Source organism: Myxine glutinosa, chromosome 2 (assembly GCF_964187855.1).
Source record: "Myxine glutinosa chromosome 2, kmMyxGlut1.1, whole genome shotgun sequence".
In the NCBI taxonomy this organism is placed as follows: domain Eukaryota; kingdom Metazoa; phylum Chordata; class Myxini; order Myxiniformes; family Myxinidae; genus Myxine; species Myxine glutinosa.
Window position 1 is genome coordinate 79,386,985 of NC_136262.1, and position 23,737 is coordinate 79,410,721.

The 23,737-nt window shown below is 45.0% G+C and overlaps 1 protein-coding gene across 2 annotated transcripts in view; it reads right to left on the reverse strand.

The window, feature by feature from the left end:
- Window positions 1–703: 703 nt before the first annotated feature.
- The window catches only part of LOC137421667 (copine-4), a 238,575-nt gene continuing 215,541 nt past the window's right edge, over window positions 704–23,737 (reverse strand). For both annotated transcript variants that reach the window (XM_068107941.2, XM_078773438.1), the window contains one exon: window positions 704–1,437. In XM_068107941.2, the coding sequence (XP_067964042.2) occupies window positions 1,300–1,437 (138 nt within the window). In that variant the 3' untranslated portion in view covers window positions 704–1,299. The remainder of the gene's footprint in view (window positions 1,438–23,737) is intronic.

The window sequence follows — 23,737 nt, forward strand, 5'->3', positions numbered from 1 at the left end:
TGTGTGCGTGCGGACGTGCGTGCGTGCGTGCGTGCGTAAGCGAAGGACCGAATTCTAATTTGGTGTGTGGCTGCAACCCATGTCAAAATCCAAGATGGCCGCGGCCATGTATGTCTGAAACCTGTGAGTTGAATATCTTGAAAAATAAACAAACTACTAAATTCTAATCTGGTGTGTGGGTGTATCTACGCATAAGGAAGAACGCTATTGAAAATTGGGTCGCCACGTCAAAATCCAAGATGGCCGCCGCCATGTATGTCTGAACCTTGTGAGCGGAATATCTTGAAAAATAAGCGAAATACCAACTTCTAATCTGGTGTGTGGGTGTATCTAGGCATAAGGAAGAAGGCTATTGAAAATTGGGTCGCCACGTCAATTTCAAGATGGCCGTCACCATATATATGTCTGAACCTTGTGAGCGAAATATCTTGAAAAATAAGCGAAATACCAACTTCTAATCTGGTGTGTGGGTGTATCTACGCATAAGGAAGAACGCTATTGAAAATTGGGTCGCCACGTCAAAATCCAAGATGGCCGCCTTGCGTCCCTCCACTTTATCAACTCGCATCACTTCACCGACGGGGGACCTAGGCGTAACGCTTGTTTTAACTATCAAGAAAGGTGGATGTTCGTGAAATGAAGTTAATGGTGGGAATGGTGTTAGTACATTCAAGATAAGTCAACTGATACTTGAGGTCAATAGTTTATGAATATGAATAACGCACAAGCATGTCTACATTTTTGATACTTTTGTAAAAATGCATATAAAAATCATGGTTTTCAGAAGCTTCTCAAAAGGGTCACACTCATTTTATGACTGTACATGAACTAAACTCTAAACAGGAAGGAACCAAAAGACTGAAATCTAAGACGATTCAACTTGAGTGATGATGTGAAGGATATAAGGTGTATCGGTGAAAAGAGACAAATGCTAAAAGCGAGAATGAAGCAATGCTATAATCCAATTACATCCAATAAAAATATGCAGGTTTCATGGTCAAACCACACTTTTTTGAGTATACACCAATTTCAGAAACGGAATATATCAAGCTCACTAGTTCCACATATATAAATTGGAAATTTAATAAGAATACCATACATGTGTCTATGTTTAAAAAGACATTGTAATATTTGTCATTTGTGTGCAGTTATAAGACATGAAACTCCAAACCAGAAATAATTTCTGACACTTTAAGAAGAATATAGTGTTGAATAATATACATTTTGATGTTGTGGCATGAAGGCAAAAACACCCTTCTCGTTGGCTGTTTATAAATAGTGGAAAGCGTGAAATGACAGTTAAAGACTGTGGGAGGGAAGAGATTGGCAGCTATTGACACAGGGACTTCTGGGTTCAATGCGCTTGCTGCTGTAGTGCTCCACCACCTGCTTGGGTACCTCAGCAAGAACAGACTTAGCTAAGGCTGCCGGAGAGGCCTGCAAAACAATTGACAACATAGTTAAGGAAAGTTAAAGAAAAGTAGATACGTACAGCATACAAGTGTGTGTGTGTGTGTGTGTGTGTGTGTGTGTGTGTGTGTGTGTGTGTGTGTGTGTGTGTGTGTGTGTGTGTGTGTGTGGTGTTTGTGTGTATATATGTACATGTTTATATGTATATACACACGATATATATATATATATATATATATATATATATATATATATATATATATATATATATATACATACAGTCACGTGAAAAAGTAAGTACACCCCATGTAAAGTTTTGGCTTTTTCAACATACAGCTATTTGATCTTCATTTCAACAATATTGATAGATAAAGGTGATATAATATAACAAATATCATGAAACATTTACATTTTGTAGTCCATTGTATAATTTAAATAGACATAAATGCAAATTTCACATGTGGAAAAAGTAAGTACACCCCTACATTTATCACTACTTCAAATACCTAAAATTAGAATCAGGTGCACCGGCTCAGGTGCAAATGATTAGAACATCGTCAGAGAGGATCTTGGAGGAACCTGTCTTATTTAAATATCAGACATTTAGTTTGGTTTCCTCTTTGTTGTTGAAATGTGCGGCGTCACCATGCCGAAATCAAAAGAGCTCTCTGAGGCCTTCAGAAAGAACGTTATAGATGCCTACGAGTCTGGGAAGGGATTTAAAAAGATCTCCAAACAATTTGAAATCAATCATTCGACTGTCCAGAAGATCATCTACAAGTGGAGAAGATTCCAAACAACTGCCAACTTGTTCAGGCCAGGCCGCCCCAGCAAGTTCAGCCCGAGAGCAGACCACAAGATGCTGAAAGAAGCCTCTAAGAACCCCAGAATGTCATCACTGGACCTACAGGTAGCTCTTGCCACTGTTGATGTCAAAATGCACGAGTCTACCATTAGAAAGAGGCTGCACAAATTTGATCTACATGGGAGGTGTGCCAGGAGGAAACATTTGCTGTCCAGAAAGAACATCAGGGCAAGACTAAAGTTTGCCAATGAACACCAAGGCAAAGACTAGCACTTCTGAAACAATGTGCTCTGGACAGATGAGTCAAAGGTGGAGCTATTTGGCCACAGTACCAGAAGACATGTTTGGCGAAAACCAAAGACAGCATTTGACCACAAGAAACTGATACCAACTGTAAAGCATGGTGGTGGAAATATTATGGTTTGGGGCAGCTTTGCTGCATCAGGGCCTGGGCAGCTCGCCATCATAGAATCCACTATGAATTCTTCATTGTACCAGAGGGTGCTTGAGGATAATGTGAGGCCATCTGTCGGAAAGTTGAAGCTCAACCGAAGGTGGACCTTGCAACATGACAATGACCCTAAACATACCAGTAAATCCACCAAGGAATGGCTGAAAAGAAAGATGGAGGGTTCTGGAATGGCCAAGTCAAAGCCCGGATCTAAATCCCATCGAGATGTTGTGGGGAGATTTGAAACGAGCTGTGCATGCAAGAAACCCCTCAAACATCGCACAGCTGAAAGAATTCGGCATGGAGGAGTGGGCAAAAAATTCTCCCAGTCTATGTCAGAGACTGGTAGACAGTTATAAGAAACGCCTACTTGAGGTTGTTTCTGCCAAAGGGGCAATACCACCTATTAGAGCCAAGGGCGTACTTACTTTTTCCACATGTGAAATTTGCATTTATGTTTATTTAAATTATACAATTGTTACGTGGTCCCCTCGGTGACTACCTGGTCTCGGTGACCCCCGGACCGTGAGAGGACCTTCGCCAGAAAGTAGTATTATATAGATGCGCTTTCGCAACGCAATACCTATGAATTCCACCCCAAGAGACACTGATGTTCAAGAGTATATTTCCCAAGGGTAATGATACCCAACAATTTCAATGACACAACCACGGAGATTTTCCCCGAGCAATCAACAATACACAACCATCAACAATCTTTCAAGGACAATCAATTCCCTATGAATAAGATGGCCATCTTATATACGTGTGTCCCGGTGAGTACTCACGACACCCTTTTGGTCTCGGTCCCGCACAATGTCTCTGGGCCCCTCCTGACCAAGATGGTAGTCGGCGTCGCCGCACTCGGGCGGTTGAACGAACCCCGGGTGGACGTCTCCACCGGGCAGGTATCGTACCAGGCCCCGCGGCTGCAGCCTCTCGGGGCTACGCGAAGCGGGTGCGGTAAAGCAAGCCAAAAGCCCCACGCCACTTGCCAGGCATGCTAGGCCCCAACCTGCGACTCGGACGCGCCTTTTTAGACGGGGCTGCGAACGGTACCAGACGCGGGGTCGATGCACGGCTCCACGTCAACTTGACGTCTCCACCGGGTCGGTACACGTCCCGGTACCTCCTCTCGCCAGACGGGCTTCGGAACGCCGCTTTGTCACGCAGCGCAAGGTCGATGCCACCTTTGGTTCGAGCGGGGCGAGGAAGATCAAGAAGAATACTCGTCCTTTTTTCCTCGTGTCGTTTCCTCTTCCGTTTCCGGTCACTTCCGTTTCCGGCCACTGGTTCAGAAGGGCTCCTGACCCTCCAATCACAACAACCCTTAATATACTACACACGGATAAGCCAATATCTGAATACTAATTCACATAGATATGTAACACTCCCCCCCTTCAAGAAAGAAAGTTTGACCCCAGCGAAAACTTTCGTTGCCGGCCAACTTGGATAAATAAACCAGATAACTCAACCCCCAAATCCTCAGTTCCCCTGGGCAACAATTATCCCAACTCAAAAATAAAGCAACAAACTCTCACAAAACCCCCAGATTACTCCCTCTGGACTAAACACCAGCAACGACATTGTCCCTGCCAAATCAAACTCCCTCTCATGACCCTCTGACTTTGACCGTCCGCTTCTTGTGAATGAAGGTTAAGGGGTTGATCAAAGATCCAAAGTTACGCAACTCGATAGCACTTTTTCCGGGAGGCCAAGCCGAGTATTCACTACATGGATGCCTTTAGGAACGTGAAGTTCACGGTTAGTCCGTGCAGGAAAGTTCTCTACATGGGCGCCTTGAGGAACGTGGAGTTCACGGTTAGTCCGTGCATGAAAGTTCCCTATATGGACGCCTTTAGGAACGGCGTTCACGGTTAATCCGTGTAGGACCCTTGGCTCAGCGGCTCCGCCGCATTCAGTGCTTCAACTTCTCAGAACTTCCCTAATAATTATGGTGGGACCCCTTGTCCCTGTAGTCCCACGAATAGCGGTCTCCTTCTCGGCCACTACTTTGCCAATCCTTCCTTCGGGAGCTGCCGTAACTCAGGGAGCCTCCATAATAATATTGATTGCGGCCACCACCAAAACTACCGCCCAGTTGTCCTCTCCTGTAGACCTCTCGACGCCTACGAAATGCCTTCCCTACTGTTATGGTCCGACCCTCCAAATCCTTGCCATTCCAATTCTTCTCTGCCTCTCTGGCGTCTTTGGTGCTGGCAAACGTGACAAAGCCGAACCCTCTGGACTGTTGCGTTTCCCAGTCTCTTACCAACCGCACGTCCACCAGCGGCCCATATCTGTTGAAGACAGAGGTCAGAACTTCTTCCTCTGTTTTGAAGTTCAGTCCCCCTACAAATAACTTGGCACTTTCCCTGCTGGGCTCTTGACCAACCCTCAGGTTACCATAAACTTGACCCCCGGCCAAATCATTCCCGATAACCACAGATACACCCTCTACAGGAAGCGTGGCTTGTAAACCGACGGTGACCGGTCCTGACACCAAATCGGACTCCAAATGGATGACATGAAGGGGAGCACTAACACCGCCCCCAATCCCCTGTAAACGAACACTATCCCCCGTTGCCGTCTCCTCGGACCATGGCAAAATGCCTTCAAGCATTAAAGATTGATGTGCCCCTGTGTCCCTCAATATCCTAACCGGTTTCCGGTTAGTCGAGGCTCCATCCCGTGACACAAACCCCTCTGAAATAAATGGTTGGTAACCCTTTTGATGGCGATTTCTTACGCTAGCCATCGCATTCGGAGTGGTAATAGTCGGACTCCGCTCTGGGTTGTCCCTTTTCATGAGGTAACAACTTGACATCAAGTGTCCAGGTTTCTTGCAAAACGCGCAAGTAGGCCCGGAGGAAAAACTCGTGGTCTGCCTCGGGCCCCCTGAAAAATAAGTTGGTCTTGGGCCCACAGCCCTCTGACTTCGAACAGGTGGGGTATCCGCGTTGTCCCCCTCATCCTCTCGAGGCCGCCGCCATGTATTGTCGTTCTCCGCACCTGCTGTTCCCCACCTCCCCTGCGGAGATCTAGGCGAGGAGGTAGGTTCATGGACCCCTATTCGGTGGGTTAAGGCATAATCATCTGCCATGGTGGCTGCGTCCCACAACTTTGGTACTTTCTTTTCCTGCAGGTACACTTTGATGTCCTCGTGGACACACTGCTGGAATTCCTCCACCAGGATCAAGTCCCGCAATGTTTCGAAGTCTTTCCCGACTCCTTTTGACTCACACCACCGATCAAACATGTTTTCTTTCACTCTGGCAAACTCCACATGGGTCTCACTCTCCCTCTTCCTGGCATTCCTGAATTTTTGCCTGTAAGCTTCCGGAACCAACTCATAGGCCTTGAAGATGTGCTTCTTCAGTACCTCATAATCTGCACATTGGTCCATTGGTAGCGCCGAATAAATTTCCTGAGCTTTCCCCACCAGCACACTTTGCACGAGTATGGTCCAGGCCTCCTCCGGCCAATTTAATTGTCGAGCCACTTTCTCAAAGTGTGGAAAAAATTTCGCGACTTCCTTTTCACTGAACGGTGGAACCAGCCTCACATGCCTGCCCACATCCCAGGTTCTCTGGTTAGGTGTCGACCCCGTCAGCAAGGGTGGTGCCTCTCCCCGTTCTCTCATTAACTCCAGCTCCTTGAATTTGATTTCTTGCTGAAGCTCCATGTCACGTTCCTTTAATTCCCTTTCCGCTTTTCTCTCCTCTGCTTTTCTCCCTTCTAACCTTTCCTGGAGTTCTCGTTCCACTCTCCTTTCCTCTGCTTGTTTCTCTTCTCTCCTCTCTTCTGCTTTCCTTTCTTCTTCTGCTAACCTTTCCTGGAGTTCTCGTTCCACTCTCCTTTCCTCTGCTTGTTTCTCTTCTCTCCTCTCTTCTGCTTTCCTTTCTTCTTCTGCTCTTTCCTTTTCTGCTTTCCTTTCTTCTTCTTTTAACCTTTCCTGGAGTTCTCGTTCCATTCTCCTTTCCTCTGCTTTTTCCTTTTCTGCTTTCCTTTCTTCTTCTGCTCTTTCCTTTTCTGCTTTCCTTTCTTCTTCTGCTCTTTCCTTTTCTGCTTTCCTTTCTTCTTCTTTGATCCGTTCCTGGCTCCGTAATTGCAACTCCAGTTTCCGGAGCTCCACGTCTTCTGGTTCCTCAGGTAGCCACTCCCAGGCTAACTCGTCCCATGTTCCTAATCCCACCATAGACTGTATCACCGTGGTCTGCAACTCTGCCTTCCTCAAATTAGTTCGGACCTCCAAGTTAAAATGTTTGGCCAATTTCAAGAGGTCCGACTTTAGTAACGCTCGGAACTGTGCCTCACTCGGTGTTACCGCAAAGTTCTGTGCCACAAACGCCATGGTGACTATCGTTAACACCTGTTAACCTTCCCCCAAGACTTTACCCCAATTTCCCCCAAAATTACCAATTAATACTTAATTAATAACTTTTAATTAATAAAAATATTATTTTATTATTTTATACAATTTTAGATCCCGGACGAGCCCCCAATTCTGTTACGTGGTCCCCTCGGTGACTACCTGGTCTCGGTGACCCCCGGACCGTGAGAGGACCTTCGCCAGAAAGTAGTATTATATAGATGCGCTTTCGCAACGCAATACCTATGAATTCCACCCCAAGAGACACTGATGTTCAAGAGTATATTTCCCAAGGGTAATGATACCCAACAATTTCAATGACACAACCACGGAGATTTTCCCCGAGCAATCAACAATACACAACCATCAACAATCTTTCAAGGACAATCAATTCCCTATGAATAAGATGGCCATCTTATATACGTGTGTCCCGGTGAGTACTCACGACACCCTTTTGGTCTCGGTCCCGCACAATGTCTCTGGGCCCCTCCTGACCAAGATGGTAGTCGGCGTCGCCGCACTCGGGCGGTTGAACGAACCCCGGGTGGACGTCTCCACCGGGCAGGTATCGTACCAGGCCCCGCGGCTGCAGCCTCTCGGGGCTACGCGAAGCGGGTGCGGTAAAGCAAGCCAAAAGCCCCACGCCACTTGCCAGGCGTGCTAGGCCCCAACCTGCGACTCGGACGCGCCTTTTTAGACGGGGCTGCGAACGGTACCAGACGCGGGGTCGATGCACGGCTCCACGTCAACTTGACGTCTCCACCGGGTCGGTACACGTCCCGGTACCTCCTCTTGCCAGACGGGCTTCGGAACGCCGCTTTGTCACGCAGCGCAAGGTCGATGCCACCTTTGGTTCGAGCGGGGCGAGGAAGATCAAGAAGAATACTCGTCCTTTTTTCCTCGTGTCGTTTCCTCTTCCGTTTCCGGTCACTTCCGTTTCCGGCCACTGGTTCAGAAGGGCTCCTGACCCTCCAATCACAACAACCCTTAATATACTACACACGGATAAGCCAAGATCTGAATACTAATTCACATAGATATGTAACACAATGGACTACAAAATGTAAATGTTTCATGATATTTGTTATATTTTATCACCTTTATCTAACAATATTGTTGAAATGAAGATCAAATAGCTGTATGTTGAAATATGTTGAAAAAGACAAAACTTTACATGGGGTGTACTTACTTTTTCACGTGACTGTATATATCCTAAGATGTATTATAAAACAGGAGTGTCTGTCTGTCTGACCATCCCCAAACTACTTCCTCAGTTTTGGGGCTAGCCCCGCCAAACGTCCTGTGGAACGTTTTGGGGTCCCTGTGGATGTTGTGAGTAAGGTAGGAGGTTTCAAAAATTCCTCAATAAAATTATGATTTTGAAATTAACTTAATACGAACTTGCCGCGAATCCAGAAATGGACAGATGACGGCAATGAGCTGGTTTGATAATATCCCAATATAACCGTCATTTAAAAGAGTATTTTGTTGAAATATCAATTTATGATTGGAATGACGTTTGAAATTGAGTGAATACAATTACGATTTTGAATTCGTAACTTTCTAAGCATGACATTCGCAGATCGCCACATGCAGATTCACCATTGACTGGTTATGGAACCAATCAAATGGGTACATTTTTCGTGGAAGTCCTTCACGAACCTGCTGTCCATGCTTGATGTTCGACTACATGTGGCACAGGAAGGTGGAATTTATTGGTTCCTTGGTTTCCCACTTGTGGTTTTTTTAGCCCAAGTCTTTCAGGAACCTGCTGTCCATGTCTGACGTGCGACTGAAGTTGCTACAGGACTGTGGAATTTATTGGTTTCATGCTTTGGCATTTACCGTTTCTGCATTGTCTGTTTGCTTAAGGTCTCCCACCTGTGCATAGCACGGGTACCTCGCTAGTATAATTTATATATATATATATATATACTTATATATATATATATATATATATATATATATATATATAAAAAAAAAAAAATATATATATATATATATATATATATATATATATATATATACACACAACAACAACAACAACAACAGGCATTTTAGGCCATTTTCCCTGCAAGAGCGGGGGTTAGCCTTGCGGTCCCCATGACAATCTTCTCCATTTTGCCCTATTTTCTGCATCTCCCCTGGTTAACCCCCTTGCCCGCATTTCTTCCTCGACCATCTTTAGCCAAGTCTTTCTCGGCCTTCCCCGACCTCTACTTCCTTCTACATTCATTTCCATCACTCTTCTCAACCAGTCACTTTCATCCTTCCTCATGACCAAACCATCTCAAACTGTTTCTCTTCACAGCATCCATCACAGGCTCTATTCCCATCATCTTTCGCAATTCATAATTTGTCTTCCTCTCTCTCAACGATACTCCACACATCCACCGAACCATTCGCATTTCCACCCTTTCCAGCCTTCGTTGCTGCTCTACGTTCATTACCCAAGTCTCACTCCCATAAATCATAACACTTCTCACACGTGCAGCATACACCTTTCCCTTCAGCTTCAACGACACTCCCCTCCTCGTCAGCACGCCACTCAGTTCCCGAAACTTCTTCCATGCACATCTCACTCGAGCAACCGTTGCCGAGTCTGATCCACCTTCTCCATTCAGCATGTCTCCTAGGTAACAAAATGTTTTCACACCTTCCAGCTTCACACCATCTCCAAGATCCAACTCAACATTTCCTCCATCTGCAGCTCCCTCTGTGCACACCTTACACTTGAGTGTAGCTGCCACACTGGTTAATGACCCTCTCAAACCACTACATTTTTGATGAACCCACTCAGCGCACATTGTACATTGAATGGATTTCACTCCGACACCCTTCCTGCACACAGCACACGGCCACTTCCCAGTTCTTTCCACCTCACCACATGCTTTACCACTTGCCATCACCTTCGTTTTTCTGATATTCACCTTCAGACCTTTTGTCTCCATACATTCCTTCCACTTGTTCATCTTTTCCTTCAGTCCATCCATACTTTCCGCAATCAACACCAGATCATCTGCATTCAACAACTCCCACGGTAAACCCTCCTTTACGTTCTGAGCCAGCACCTCCATCACAGCTACAAATAGTAGTAGACTTAGTACTGACCCCTGATGCACTCCCACCTTCACCTCAAACTCACCACTGTTCCCGTCCTTCGTCCTTACAGCTGTGCATGCTCTTTTCTACATTGCCATCACTCTCTGATCAACCATTCCTCCACTCCTAACTTCCTCAATGCCCATGTCACTACTTCACGTGGAGCCCTATCTAATGCTTTCTCCAGATCAACAAACCCAAGAAACAACTTCTTCCTCTTCTCCATATACTTCTGCAACTGCCTCACAATAAAAAGCACGTCTGTCGTTCCTCTTCCTGGCATAAATCCAAACTGCATTTCGTCAATCTTAACTTTCTTCCTTATCCTCCTCTCCAACACCCTTTCCAATACCTTCATTCCATGCTCCAATAACTTTATTACTCGATACGAGCCACAGTCCAGAGGGTCACCTTTCCCCTTGTATAGAGGGACGAGGGTATTCAGTTCCCAACCCACTGGAATGCGGCCTTCTTTCACCACCAGATTGCAGATCTCTATCATTCTCTTCACACCCCAATTTCCCACTGCCTTCAACATATCTCCCACAACTCCCGTCGGCCCTCCCGCTTTTCTTCTCTTCATTGCTTTTATCGCTTCCTCAACTTCCTTCTCGGTTATCTTCTCTGCCGGTCCTAAAACTGGGTTACTCTCTATGTTGCCATCCCATTCATTCTCTGCATTCAACAGTATTTCCATATATCTCTTCCATCTTCCTTTAATTCCATCTGGGTCCACAACGATTTGTCCCACTTCATCCTTCAAGCAACTCAACCCCATCACATCACACCTCTCTTTCGCTATCTGCTTTGCAATCCTGAATCCCGCTCTCTGACCCTCTTCCAAATCCAAGCATTCTCCGAACATTTTTCTACATGCCTCCGGTGCCTTTGCTACCTCTTTCTTTGCAGCCTTCTTGGCTGCCTTATAACTTTCATGCTCTGCCTTTTCTGCCCCCATAACCTTCACCTTCTGACCCTCCTTGAACTTCTTCCTCTTCTCGTCAATCTTCTTTCCAACTTCATCATCCCACCACCATGTTTCCGAGTGCCCCGGTGGTCCTTTTGTCCATCCACATACGTCACCAACGGCTCCCAACAGACTATCTTTCATTGACATCCAACCACTTTCAAGCTCAATCACATCATCCTCTTCCATACTCAGCCTCTCTTTTAATGCCTCCCTCACTGTCACCTCTTTCAACCTCCACACCTTCATTCTTAGTTGGTACTTCACCCGCCGAGCTCTCCTCGCACCTTTCACCCTTATGTCGCAGACAACCAAGTGGTGCTGTGAAACAGCCTCCTCCTCCGGGATCACCTTTGTGTCCCGGAGGTGCCCCCTATCTCACCTACGCACCAGCAGGTAGTCAATGGTTGTCGTCCACCCACCTGACGTGTATGTAACAAGCTTATTATCCTCTTTCTGGAACTGAGTATTACAAACCAACAAATCAGCTCCATCAGCAAACTCCAAAATCCTTTCACCTTCTCCATTTCTCACACCATATCCGTAACCCCCATGAACTCCCTCAAAACCGTCCATACTCCTTCCCACATGTCCATTTAGGTCTCCTCCAACCACAACAACTTCCTCATCTTTCACATTTTCCATCAGCTTCTCTATAGCACACCAGAACGTGTCCTTCTCTTCATCGCTCCGACCAACCTGCAGAGCATATCCCGAGATGATGTTCACCAAGAGCTTTCCAATCATCATTTTCACCATCATCAACCTTTCACTCACTCTAGTCACGCTCACCACACTGTCTACAAACTCCTCAGAAAACAGGACACCAACACCATTCACGCCCTCCGGGCACCCTTGCCACACAAACCTGTATTTCTGTTCCTGCCTACCCTTCACCATTCTCACACCACTTCCCTTCCATCTCGTCTCCTGCACACAACATATGTCCACTCTTCTTCTGACCAATACTTCCACCACTTCTCCTGATCTCCCTGTCATTGTCCCTACATTCCATGTCCCAAGCCTCAGAAACCGAGCTCCACGTCGGTCATCAGACGTTTCGTCATCATAAATGGAATGATTTCCACACTTGCTTCGATCGGGTTCCCCACCTTGAGTTTTGACGAGGAGTGGGGTCCCCCACGGGGTACTTCGGGCTGTACCCTGCCCATATGTAGTCGTAATTGTCATGGTTCTCTTTTTGAGGCAATGTTTTTATGGCCGGATGCCCTTCCTGACGCCAACCCTTTTAGTCGCCTCTTATGACACGCAGGGACACAGTGTACCTATTCTAAACCGGGGTACACACCGGTATATATATAAATATATATACATATATATATATATATACATATATATATATATACATATATATATATATATACATATATATATATATATATATATATATATATATATATATATATATATATATATATATATATATATATATATATATATATATTGTTGCAGATCTCCCGAAGCTCGTTCCACGTTATAAAGGGGGGATTAAGCCCCTTTTTCCCCCCTGGGTCTTCGTGTCCACGAGGCCGAATCGCCACTTCCGCAGCAAGCGTGAAAAAGGGTATCGGGTCGACGCCGCACGTACCTTTAACCCACGCTGCCACGAAAGCGCGGACCGGACCTCGCATGAGCCACGCTTAATCGAGTACGCCCGAGCGGTATGCGTATCACGTGACTCGTGCTGTTACTTTTATGGAACCCGATTCGAGCGGTTCTATTCGTACCATGCGAGGCCAATTAATGGAAGGGATGGGAACGGTCAAATAAGAGGAATAACACAATTTATTTACAATGTACAATAATCAGGATGAAGGAAAGGGGACATAGAGCAGAAGCTTAACCAATTTAACTTATCCCCAGACACAGGGCCCACGCACGCACATGGGGAGAAGGAGGAAGAGAAGAAGTCCGCCCGCCAAACGCGCTTTGCCGTCGGTCGCTCCGGGACAGCTCGCTCGGCGTGGCCCTCTGGCGGTCATGGCACGTATGCAGGAAAAAGGCAGGCAGGAGGAAATTGCGCGTCTTTGGCCCGGAACGGGTTGTCTTCTCGAACGCGCGATTAATACAGCGCAGCAGAGCGTAGGGCACAGGGCACGGGGCAAGTTCGTGTACAATGACGATAACCGGCAATGCAATTGACTTGTTCTCTTGCGCGTTCTCTCTCGCTGACTCAATCAATGCCTCGACCCGAACTCCGACTCCCACAGGGGCTCCGACTCAACTCATCTGACGCGCAACTCTCAACTGAGGTGGGGGGCTCGGAGCAGGGTTTTATGGCTCCGCCCCGGCCTTACTCGAATGTTCCAAGCCCCACCTCTCATCGCCGTGGCTAGCCACTCCCCTCGAGCCCTGATTGGCGGCTCGCGCTTACCGGACACTCCCCCTGCAGCTCCTCCCTTCGGCCTGGCAGACTTGTTCAGGTCGAACACGTGGTATTTCAGCGCCAAAAGACCGCCCGACTCACGGGCCTGCTCAACGCAAAACTAACACGGGAAAGGACTGCGCTTCAATTCACTAAGAAATAACCGAACTATCGCGAGGCTTCATGTTGTGGTGCGTCTACCTACGAGGGGGTTATCCTTTATTCCAAAACCGCAATATCTATCTCTATATCTATATCTATATCTACATATACAGTGCAATCAGAAAGTATTCATACCCCTTCAATTTTTACACATTTTGTTATGTTGCAGCCTTATGCTGAAATCGTTTAAATTCATTTTTTCCCTCATCAATCTATACTCAATACCCCATAATGACAAAGATAAAACAGGATTTTAGAAAGTTTTGCAAATTTATTAAAAAGAAAAAACTGAAATATCACATTGACATAAGTATTCAGACCCTTTTCTATGACACTTGAAATTTTGCTCAGGTGTCTCCCATTTCTCCATCATCTTTGAGATGTTTCTACACCTTGATTGGAGTCCACCTGTGGTAAATTCAATTGATTGGACATGATTTGGAAAGGCACACACATGTGGAGTTTGCAAAAAAGCACCGAAAGGACTTTAGGTGCTTTTTTGCAAACTTTAAGCGGGCTTTCATATGTCTTTCACTGAGGAGAGGCTTCCGTCTCGCCACTCTGCCATAAAGCCCAGATCGGTGGAGTGTTGCAGTGGTGGTTGTCCTTCTAAAAGTTTCTCCCATCTCCACACAGGATCTCTGGAGCTCAGCCAGAGTGACCATCAGGTTCTTGGCCACGTCTCTTACCAAGGCCCTTCTCCCCCGATTGCTCAGTTTGGCCGGGTGGCCAGCTCTAGGAAGAGTCCTGGTTGTTCCAAACTTCTTCCATTTAAGAATTATGGAGGCCACTGTGCTCTTGGGAACCTTCAATGCAGCAGACTCTTTTTTTGTAGGCTTCCCCAGATCTGTGCCTCGACACAATCCTGTCTCTGAGCTCTGCAGGCAGTTCCTTCAACCTCATGGCTTGGTTTTTGCTCTGATATGCATTGTCAGCTGTGAGACCTTATATATATTTAAATAAATAGCACCGCAAAGCAGGCGTAACCCCTCAGCCCATGCATGGTGAAAGGAAGCATTGATGATAATTTGTTATTTGAAGCGAAGTTGTATACCAAGTAGGAACTGCAAGTAATGAAATTTTCGCCCATGAACCCATGAATCCATGAACCCATTTCGCGCCCGTGAACCTTCCTCTACTCAACCCCAACACACACTGCAAAAATGGATTTAATCGGACAAGCCATTCTGCTCATAATCGACGGAAACCAATTTCAAGGTGGCTGCAGTGGCGGCCATATTGAAAATCGCAGCGCACCCATGAACCTTCCTCGACTCAACCTCAACACACCCTGCAAAAATGGATTTAATCGGACAAGCCGTTCTGCTCGAAATTGACGGAAACCAATTTCAAGATGGCTGCCATGGCGGCTATATTGAAAATCCAAGCGCACCCATTTTCGAAAGGCATCTTCCTCTACTCAACCCCAACACACACTGCAAACATGGATTTAATCGGACAAGCCGTTCTGCTCGAAATTGACGGAAACCAATTTCAAGATGGCTACGGTGGTGGCCATATTGAAAATCGCAGTGCACCCATTTTCGAAAGGAACCTTCCTCTACTCAACCCAACACACACTGCACAAATGGATTTAATCTGACAAGCCGTTCTGCTCAAAATTGACGGAAACCAATTTCAAGATGGCTGCCGTGGTGGCCATATTGAAAATCACAGCGCGCCCATTTTCGAAAGGAACCTTCCTCTACCCAACCCCAACACACACTGCATACATGGATTTAATTGGACAAGCCGTTCTGCTCGAAATTGACAGAAACCAAAAGTTGATGGAAGCCCGGATGGCTGCCGTGGCGGCCATATTGAAAATCGCAGCACGCCCATTTTCGAAAGGAACATTCCTCTACTCAACCCCAACACACACTGCAAAAATGGATTTAAGCGGACAAGTCGTTCTCCTTTAAATTGACAGAAACCAAAAGTTGACGGACGCCCGGACGCCCGCCCGCCTGCCCGGATGACGCCCATGACGACAATATAACAATAACATGATTTTGTAGGGCGTTATACTTTTTTTATTGGCCTGACATCAATGATTAGCAGCCCGACATAGCCATTGGCGGCCCGAGGGCCCAAGGGCCGCTAATGGCTATGCAGTATGCAGGGCTGCTAATCATTGATGAAGGGCCAATAAAAAAGTATAAAGCCCGTACAAAATCATGTTATTACTATTATTACCACTTTTTCAAGGCAAACACACTGAGGATGTTTCACTTCAGCGTAGTATTTACAGAGGAGATCGTTGAGTTCGAGTGCTGTAACGGACGCGAAATCGCATATTTTGTTCCTTTTCTCCAGCCACGCCGAAAACCTCTTCACTCCGTAAGTTGTAGCACGAACAATGGAGTCTGGCAGCGCACTTTTCTCCAGGTTTTGCAGCTCAGTTTCCGACAGTTCGCTGTCGTTGTCATTGTAAACAGTCAGCCATTTTGATGCTGTCGTCTGTCAACGTCGTGCGACGTGACGTCACAGAGGTCATGACCCGGGCCGCGTGCTGTTATGAAAATCAAGCTCTCGTTAGCGGCCCGCGGTCCTCAGATGATGGCATTGAGTCAAAGTGATGGGCGTTATACAGTTTTACCATGCATTGAAATCGGCGATACTGGATTAGTAACGCCTTCGCAAGTGGTAATAATAACCCTTAGCCCATTGGGCTGAGGGGTGAAAGCAACCCAAAGTTGGTAATAATAGCGCAAGCTTTGATGGGCCGAATGGTGTTCTCCTGCGTCGAAGTTCCTTGTGAAGGAACTCCTATTATAACCACCATCTGTCCTGCAATCTCAGCAGATGACCCTCATTCTGTAAAGTTCTCATCTGCTCCATCCCGATAGAGAAGGATTAAGTGGCCTATCTCAACAGCTACATGTATTGACATCAGTTTTGTTTATTCCTGGCCATTTTTCTTCGTAAATTACACATACCTATCTTTCAATCCACGGCATACTTTATTATGGCAGAGTTTCCCAGTGTGTGCATAAGCAAATGGCATGCAACAGCTTGTGGTGTCTTGGTTTTTTTTGTTTGTTCCATGAATTTATTTCTGTTTTTTTTTTGTTATCATGTGAGTGCAATACCCCAGAGACAATATCGCTTCCTTGCGTTAAAATCATTATAATCGCTTCAGCCATTATTATGCTAGGATGGCTGAAGAAAGAAAGACAGAAAAACAAAGAAGTACACTTTGGTGGTTTAGCAATCTCCTGATTTGGTAATTTCGCAATGTATTATTGCGTCTTTATTAAGCTCCGTAGGTATCGATTTTTTCCGATATAGATATATTGGTGGGCTCATACTGGAATATGGTAGTATATCAATATCAGCAGTTTTTTACGCAGGTTCCAAAAAAATAATAATGGTGCATTGCATATTCATATATGGCTTACACATCATGATATACATCTGTTCAAAACACATCACCCTGTCATGATATACATGTAATTCATAATATATATCATGTACCCGATATTTATAAATCATGGCAATTTTTACGGCGTAGCCCATGGGGCAAAGCCATCTAGAACAGTGTTTGTCCGTCCGTATGTATGTATATTGTTATGGATCCGTCACTTCCACCTTTGTTATTATTACATACTTGTAGAATATTTTTTGTTTCAGGAAATAGTGTTGTTTAGATTTTTGTGTGATATGGAGATGACTTTGGTAAAAGGTAAAAATAAATGTTTGAGAAGGAAAAAGGAAAAACGCAGCAAACAAACCAGAAGAGAAGGAGGGAGGAGAATGAGACGGCCATGAGAGAGATACAGCCGTGAATCGCATCGAGGCTGCGAGCTGACTTTTTTGATATTGGTCACGAATGAGTTGAGGCTTCCCATGAAAGGGATTGCCCGCGACATCATCCTATATTGCGAATGCAATTAAACCTGCGTCTCAGGTTTTATTACCAAGCGTGAGTTGGTTGGAGAAAAATGAAGCGCCTGCATTACAGGCTGATACGCCATTTTGTCCTGGAGGAGTCTGTCCGCTTGGTGCATTTAAAAAAAAAAAATTTTTGTATACAAGATCGAGGCTCGTGAAGGCGATAACATTATCACAAAAAAAACGGACACATAAAACATAATAAGGGGAGCAGTATAGTCAGGGCCCTTAGGGATATTTTGGTTCAAATTCTTCCAAAAGCATCAAATTTGGCGCAGATGTTGCCCATGCCATACTCTTTCGATTTTTGACGGGCGCCAAGGGTGGTATGATCCGGGGACCATACCGGTCCATCCCGCCATGTCACCTGACCTATGACGTCATAATTAGGATATGCATCCAATCACATGGCGTACTATAAGTGGTCAAAGTTCAAAATGAATCGATCAAAAAATGAAGGCAGGGATCCATTTTTAAGGTTTTCATAAAATCAAATATGGCCGCCAGGTCACATGACCTATGACGTCATATTTATGACATGTATACAATCATGTATACATGAACCCGGATCATGATCGCACAAAAAGTAAACACAAGGATATGGCATACAGTTCATAAAGCATCAAAATCCGTACCTTTGTAATTAGACTGATGAACTGCATATGCCTGAAAATTAGGAAATAGACATGTAAATATTTCCTCTAATTGTCAAAAATAAGGTCAGAGTTCGATTACCCAACCCAGAAACATAAAATGGGGAACCTCACGTAAATCTTCACAAAAAACTAAAAAACCGACATGTTTGACTCAAAAATGACCTTTAAGATGACCTTGAGGGTTGACCTTGACCTCGAATCATCAAAATAACATCATAATTGGATTCCTCGACCTCAAAAACCCCTGAAAAGTGGTATCATACATGATTCCAACCCTTTTGGTTATTTAACTGATTTTCCTCTAATCCGGGTGGCGGCCATTTCGTATTTCGCCAATATGGGGCCCCCGGGGGGGGGGGCGCCCGTCTTGGCGCCCGTCAAAAATCGAAAGAGTATGGCATGGGCAACATCTGGGCCAAATTTGGTGGTTTTGGAAGAACTTGAACCAAACGGCCCCAAAATAACCCTAAGGGCCCTGACTAGTAGATAAGATGGGGAGAGAGGAGGAAGCACACAACTACAACATTTGAGACATCGGGAGAGACATCGGGAGATCTGTGGGAGGAGGCGTGGGAAGGGTGGGGGGGGGGGTGGGAGAAGTATAAAACACATGGACAATGCAAGGACTTCCAGGAAAGCAGTTGGTATTTCAAAAAAGTGGATCTGGGGTGAATTAACGGGGATAGAAGAGATCAAGGTTTTTGATGGGGGAAGATAAGAGATGGTGGTGAACAGCTGTTTTAAAGACCTGGAGGGAGGAGTGGAATTGAATAGGGTGAGGGAGTTTGTTCCAGGGGTGGGAGTAAAGAGGAATGAAAGAGTGAAGGTGAGCAGAGAGTCTTGATTTTGGCAATTTCACCAGAAGAGGGTTGCTGGCAGATCTTGTGCGACCTGCAGGAATATTTGTGGGACAGAGCACAGACAGAGCTGGGGGAGCTCGGCCGGAAAGGAGTTCCAATCTTGTTTTGTCATTGGGATTCACATATCAACATCATCGTTTGGATTGCCGTTGGTTTACATATCGGCTCAATTCTATATCAACCTCTCACCTCGTAACTCTTCATCCACAGTCGCGCCAATACCTGCCTGTTGTTTTGCCATTCTGCATGACCTCCACCTTCAACCAGCGTGGGGATCCATGCACGGACTTTGGGGAATGTTACATTCCACTCACGTTTGGCGTATAGTGAGTTCATTGCTTTGAGGGCATTGGGGAATGATGGTACCATCATATGTATTGCTCATTTGATGCAAGTGATATTTTCATTGTACATTCTTTAAGATAACTTTAAAAGTTATTATTGTGTATGCTTCTTAATACAATTACTTGTTTTCTTCTACAGTTGCATTGGTGTGGTTTTACCATGGTTTATTAGAACACTCAAAATAACAAATCTTTCTGCCACGTTCCCTCTCGAGACTCTGAGGTGCACCGTAACCGGGGTTTGGGGAGGAACACGTAAAAATGTATGTATGTCCCCTCAAACGCATACCAATCAGAGCTGAGAATCTGGTCACATGACAGGGTGATGTGATTACATCTGATGTCATTACGGCGGTACGGCGGCTGACTCTCCACACACCGCCATTTTGATGTATTTGTCATTCATGCCGAACACATCGTCAAACCTGTCATATATCACAATCGCCATGCTTTACCTTTACGTTTTTCATTCAGTGTGAAACACAAACAAACCGATTGTTAAAATGACCATCAAATATCGAAAGCATGAGTGTTACGGCTCTTCCAACAAAACGGTAAGGTACCTATAGGCCTTAGGCGTTATGCCTCACCTTCGGACCGCTTCGGACAAATTAAGCCCAGGTTTCTTCATACAGTAGTGTATCGTGTCAGTTGTATCGTTTATGTAATAATAATAATATAGTAAATATAACCATAATACTTTAATCCCAATGTCATGAATGGAAAGTTAATGGATTGAAGCGGTGTATGGTTCATGAATCAGTGATAAGGCCGAGAAAAATATATTTCCGGTCTCTCCAATGGTACCTACAACAGCGCGCCTGTTGTTGCCGGGCCGGCGTGCTATCTCGTGCAAAACTACGTTTAGTTTGTCCAAATCCAACCAGCCGTTCCAAAGATATGAGTAGTTTTGTTTGCCATGACGTCATGAATCCAATTGGCTTGATATTGTCATTTATCGAAACGAAGACGTTCTTTATCGGGTTCGTGTGAAGCAACCAGAAGGCCTAGAGAGCTGCGGGTAGTCTCGTTAGTTAGGCCTGGATCCTATCTAGTTTGTCATGAAGTTGTAAGTGTCTGTGATAATCTGGTGGACAGGGCGAAGAGATCGTGGGAGACCATCGGCCTGTTAGACCAGTTGCGCATGCGCAGTGTTGATGCGATCGATGCATTGGAATGTTTGACGGTACGGCGAGGCGATCTCGAGAACGAAATGGCAGTCTATAATATGCTTGAAGAACTTAATGATTTTGAGAATAAATACATTTTAAAATAACTTAAGTTTGTGTTCATTATTTACAAAAAAGGCCTACCAGTCCCATTGGCTGTCTTTAATTTCTCTCTGGACGGCGCCACGGCAGATGAGGAGGACCGCAAGGCATGACAACAAAAACAACACCTTTATATGTGCAATCCATGCTTTTCAAAAAGAAAAGAAAAAAACCACATCACCGCATCAATTCTGGAACTTTGGTCTGACCAGAGACCAGCAATATATTTTTTTCGGCTTAAGCGGTATTCGGCAATAATATTAATAACGCGGAAGTAAGGAATTTGCCACGGTTTTTTGATAGTAATATCATTTTTGAAATAATGATAACGTAACGTTAATATTATAGTAAATCTAATCGTAACACTAATCCCTTCATAGTAACTGCAAACGTACTGGAAGTTAAAATATATCATCTTCTACATATTAAAGTAGCGGCAGTTTTGTGTTGTTACATCATTACGTCTATAATGTCATTACGACGGCTGACTCCACCGACCTACATTTTAAATTACTAGTAGGCTTACACCCGCTCACTATGGGAGTGGCAAGAAGGGTCATTCCTCTTTGGGGTGTCTAGATTCCAGTCGATCTATGGTCAGGTCTCAAGAATATTGGGTGTATGTTAATTTACCAAGTTTCTTGTGGAGAGGAGATCGCCAAGTGGTTTAAGCATTCAAGCAAGCACTCCATTCAAAATCCTTAAGGAACGGCTGGCTTGGCACGCAATAGCTAGCTGCTTGGTAAATGAGCACACCCCCAACCCTTGTGTGGTATAATATAGATTACAGTAGATCTTCCCTCGGTTTTGCAAGTGAAACTTACCTCATGGATGTCTGTCTTCCTCCAAATTTCTTTGTTTAATGTTATAAACAGCATTAGTGACTGTTTAAAGAGCTAATCATGCGTGTTTGTGGTTTTATAATATTGTCGTGTGACTACCCTCTGGTGAAAACCGCAGGGTGACACAGATGACCAAACGAGCTTTAACTCCGAGGCATTTAATTCAATGGCGGACCGTCGTTATACTCGCGGGGAGCAAGTGGGGGAGAAGCCGTAAGTGCTTACCTTCACGGATCCCACCGGCAGTCTTCAAACCTGCAATAAATCAACTAAAACTGACACGGAATTAAAATGTACAAAAACACCGGATTTATTAAATAAAATTCCGGTCACAAAACTATGCACAATAAAACTATATTCCTAATTGGAGCGATCCCACACAGACCCGAATACAGACAAAAGGAAATATAACTGAAAAATAAATATGTGTAGGTTTGTGGCACTTAGCTCGAATCGGTTCTTGAATCTTGTCAGGAATTGTCAAAACTCCCTCGCGTCCTTGGCGGGAAAACCGCAGGCTGCACTGCCATGGCCGCGAACTAGGTCTCACGCACCTGCGTTCGCCCAGCCGTGCTCGTCTTGGTCGTCCTTGCCCGGGAAACCGCAGTTCTCGGTCAGCAGTTCTTCCTCCTCACGATCACTATCAAGATGTCTGAACACGACCGTTCGTGATTAATCTTCCTTACGCAAGTGCAAAGCGACCGGTCGCTATGAGATCCGGAATGAGAAGCCCGAGAGGATGTTGGCACACCACGAGAACTGCAGTTCACCACTGGATCCAGAATCCGAGAGACAAAATGTCCGCCGCTCCAATTATTTTGCACTTGAGGCTCTGACGTCATCCCACGACGTCTCCGTGTCCGCTCCTATCAGCAAGTACCATCTTACCAGTCCTTGTGCCAATAAAATTCCGGACCAATCACTGGTCTTCGAGGCGTGGCCTCACGAACCTGCCTGTGCCTGTGTGCTCACCAAGTCGGTGTTATCAGCGATAGTGCTCAATGTCTTGTTTCTGGTTGGTTTTTATTTAGCGTTATTAATTATGGTGTAGATTGCTTGGCTTGTCTATGGTGTGTAGTGCAGTGTCATAAGGAACACAGGAAAAGATAACAGAGGCAATTACATACAGGGGATTAATTTGCCCATAATCCCTCGATAATAAACCAACCCCACCCCTTTCATGTGAACGAAGATATAAGCTCTTCCACGACATACTGTCTACACAAATTTCCTACTTATTATACATCGAGGTTTCTTCTTCTTCACGACAGTCGGAGTACACTAATCTACACACTCTACCTGGCTCTAAGTTAATGATTGTCTACCCCCTACAAACATAATATTTTACAAGCCCGGCTATGGCGCTGTTAGACTTTTGGTCTTGTTTTCGTATGATAGAGAATTTGGTTGATAAAGAGAGTAAAAAGGGTTTCAGTTTTATTATTTGCTTACTTTATTCTTGCAGGGTAATTTCTAAAGACAATAATCGATGACCTTTACTTGTACGTATCAGGTGAGTGCTCGGCTAGCTAGCTCAGTAAACATTGCCATCGCACTATAGCACTCTCGCGATTGCTACTTCCTGGCCAAGTACGTATTGACGTCATACGTTCCAGGTGTACGTACACAACTGCATCAAAGCGTCAGTTGAATATATTTCTTCACATTTCAAAGGCGGTCTGACAGTATTCTGGGCCCGAGCAAAATAGACACATTTCACATGCAGTCTTTACCCATTTCAGTTTACCCATTGCAGTTTACCCTTTCAGATACCCATTACATAACATGTTAACTAAAAAGAAAGATTTTTCATTGCTGCTTGTACAGCATATGATAACAAAAGATACTCTCATCTGAAGACAGAGAAACTCATCTTTCTCAAAATTAATCTGTGCTTTGCGGACTTTAATAATAAAATTATTAAACGGGGCATTTTCCTTATCGTGAACAATGTGAGCACAGGTAACAAGGCAATAGTTGATCTGCCACTGAGCTTGTTTTAATCACCATGTGAGTAGACCCCATCCATGCAGTGCTACCACCATTTATAACACCGAGTCAATGGCTGATCGACCTACTTACTTTATGTAGGTCATCATTTGTTTAAAAATGACAGGATGTTGTGCCAGTTGATACACCAATCGATTAGAGAAGGGATTTAAAATGTATCGATTCACAGCCACTCAATAACGTCAATCCATCAATCACGGCACAGCAC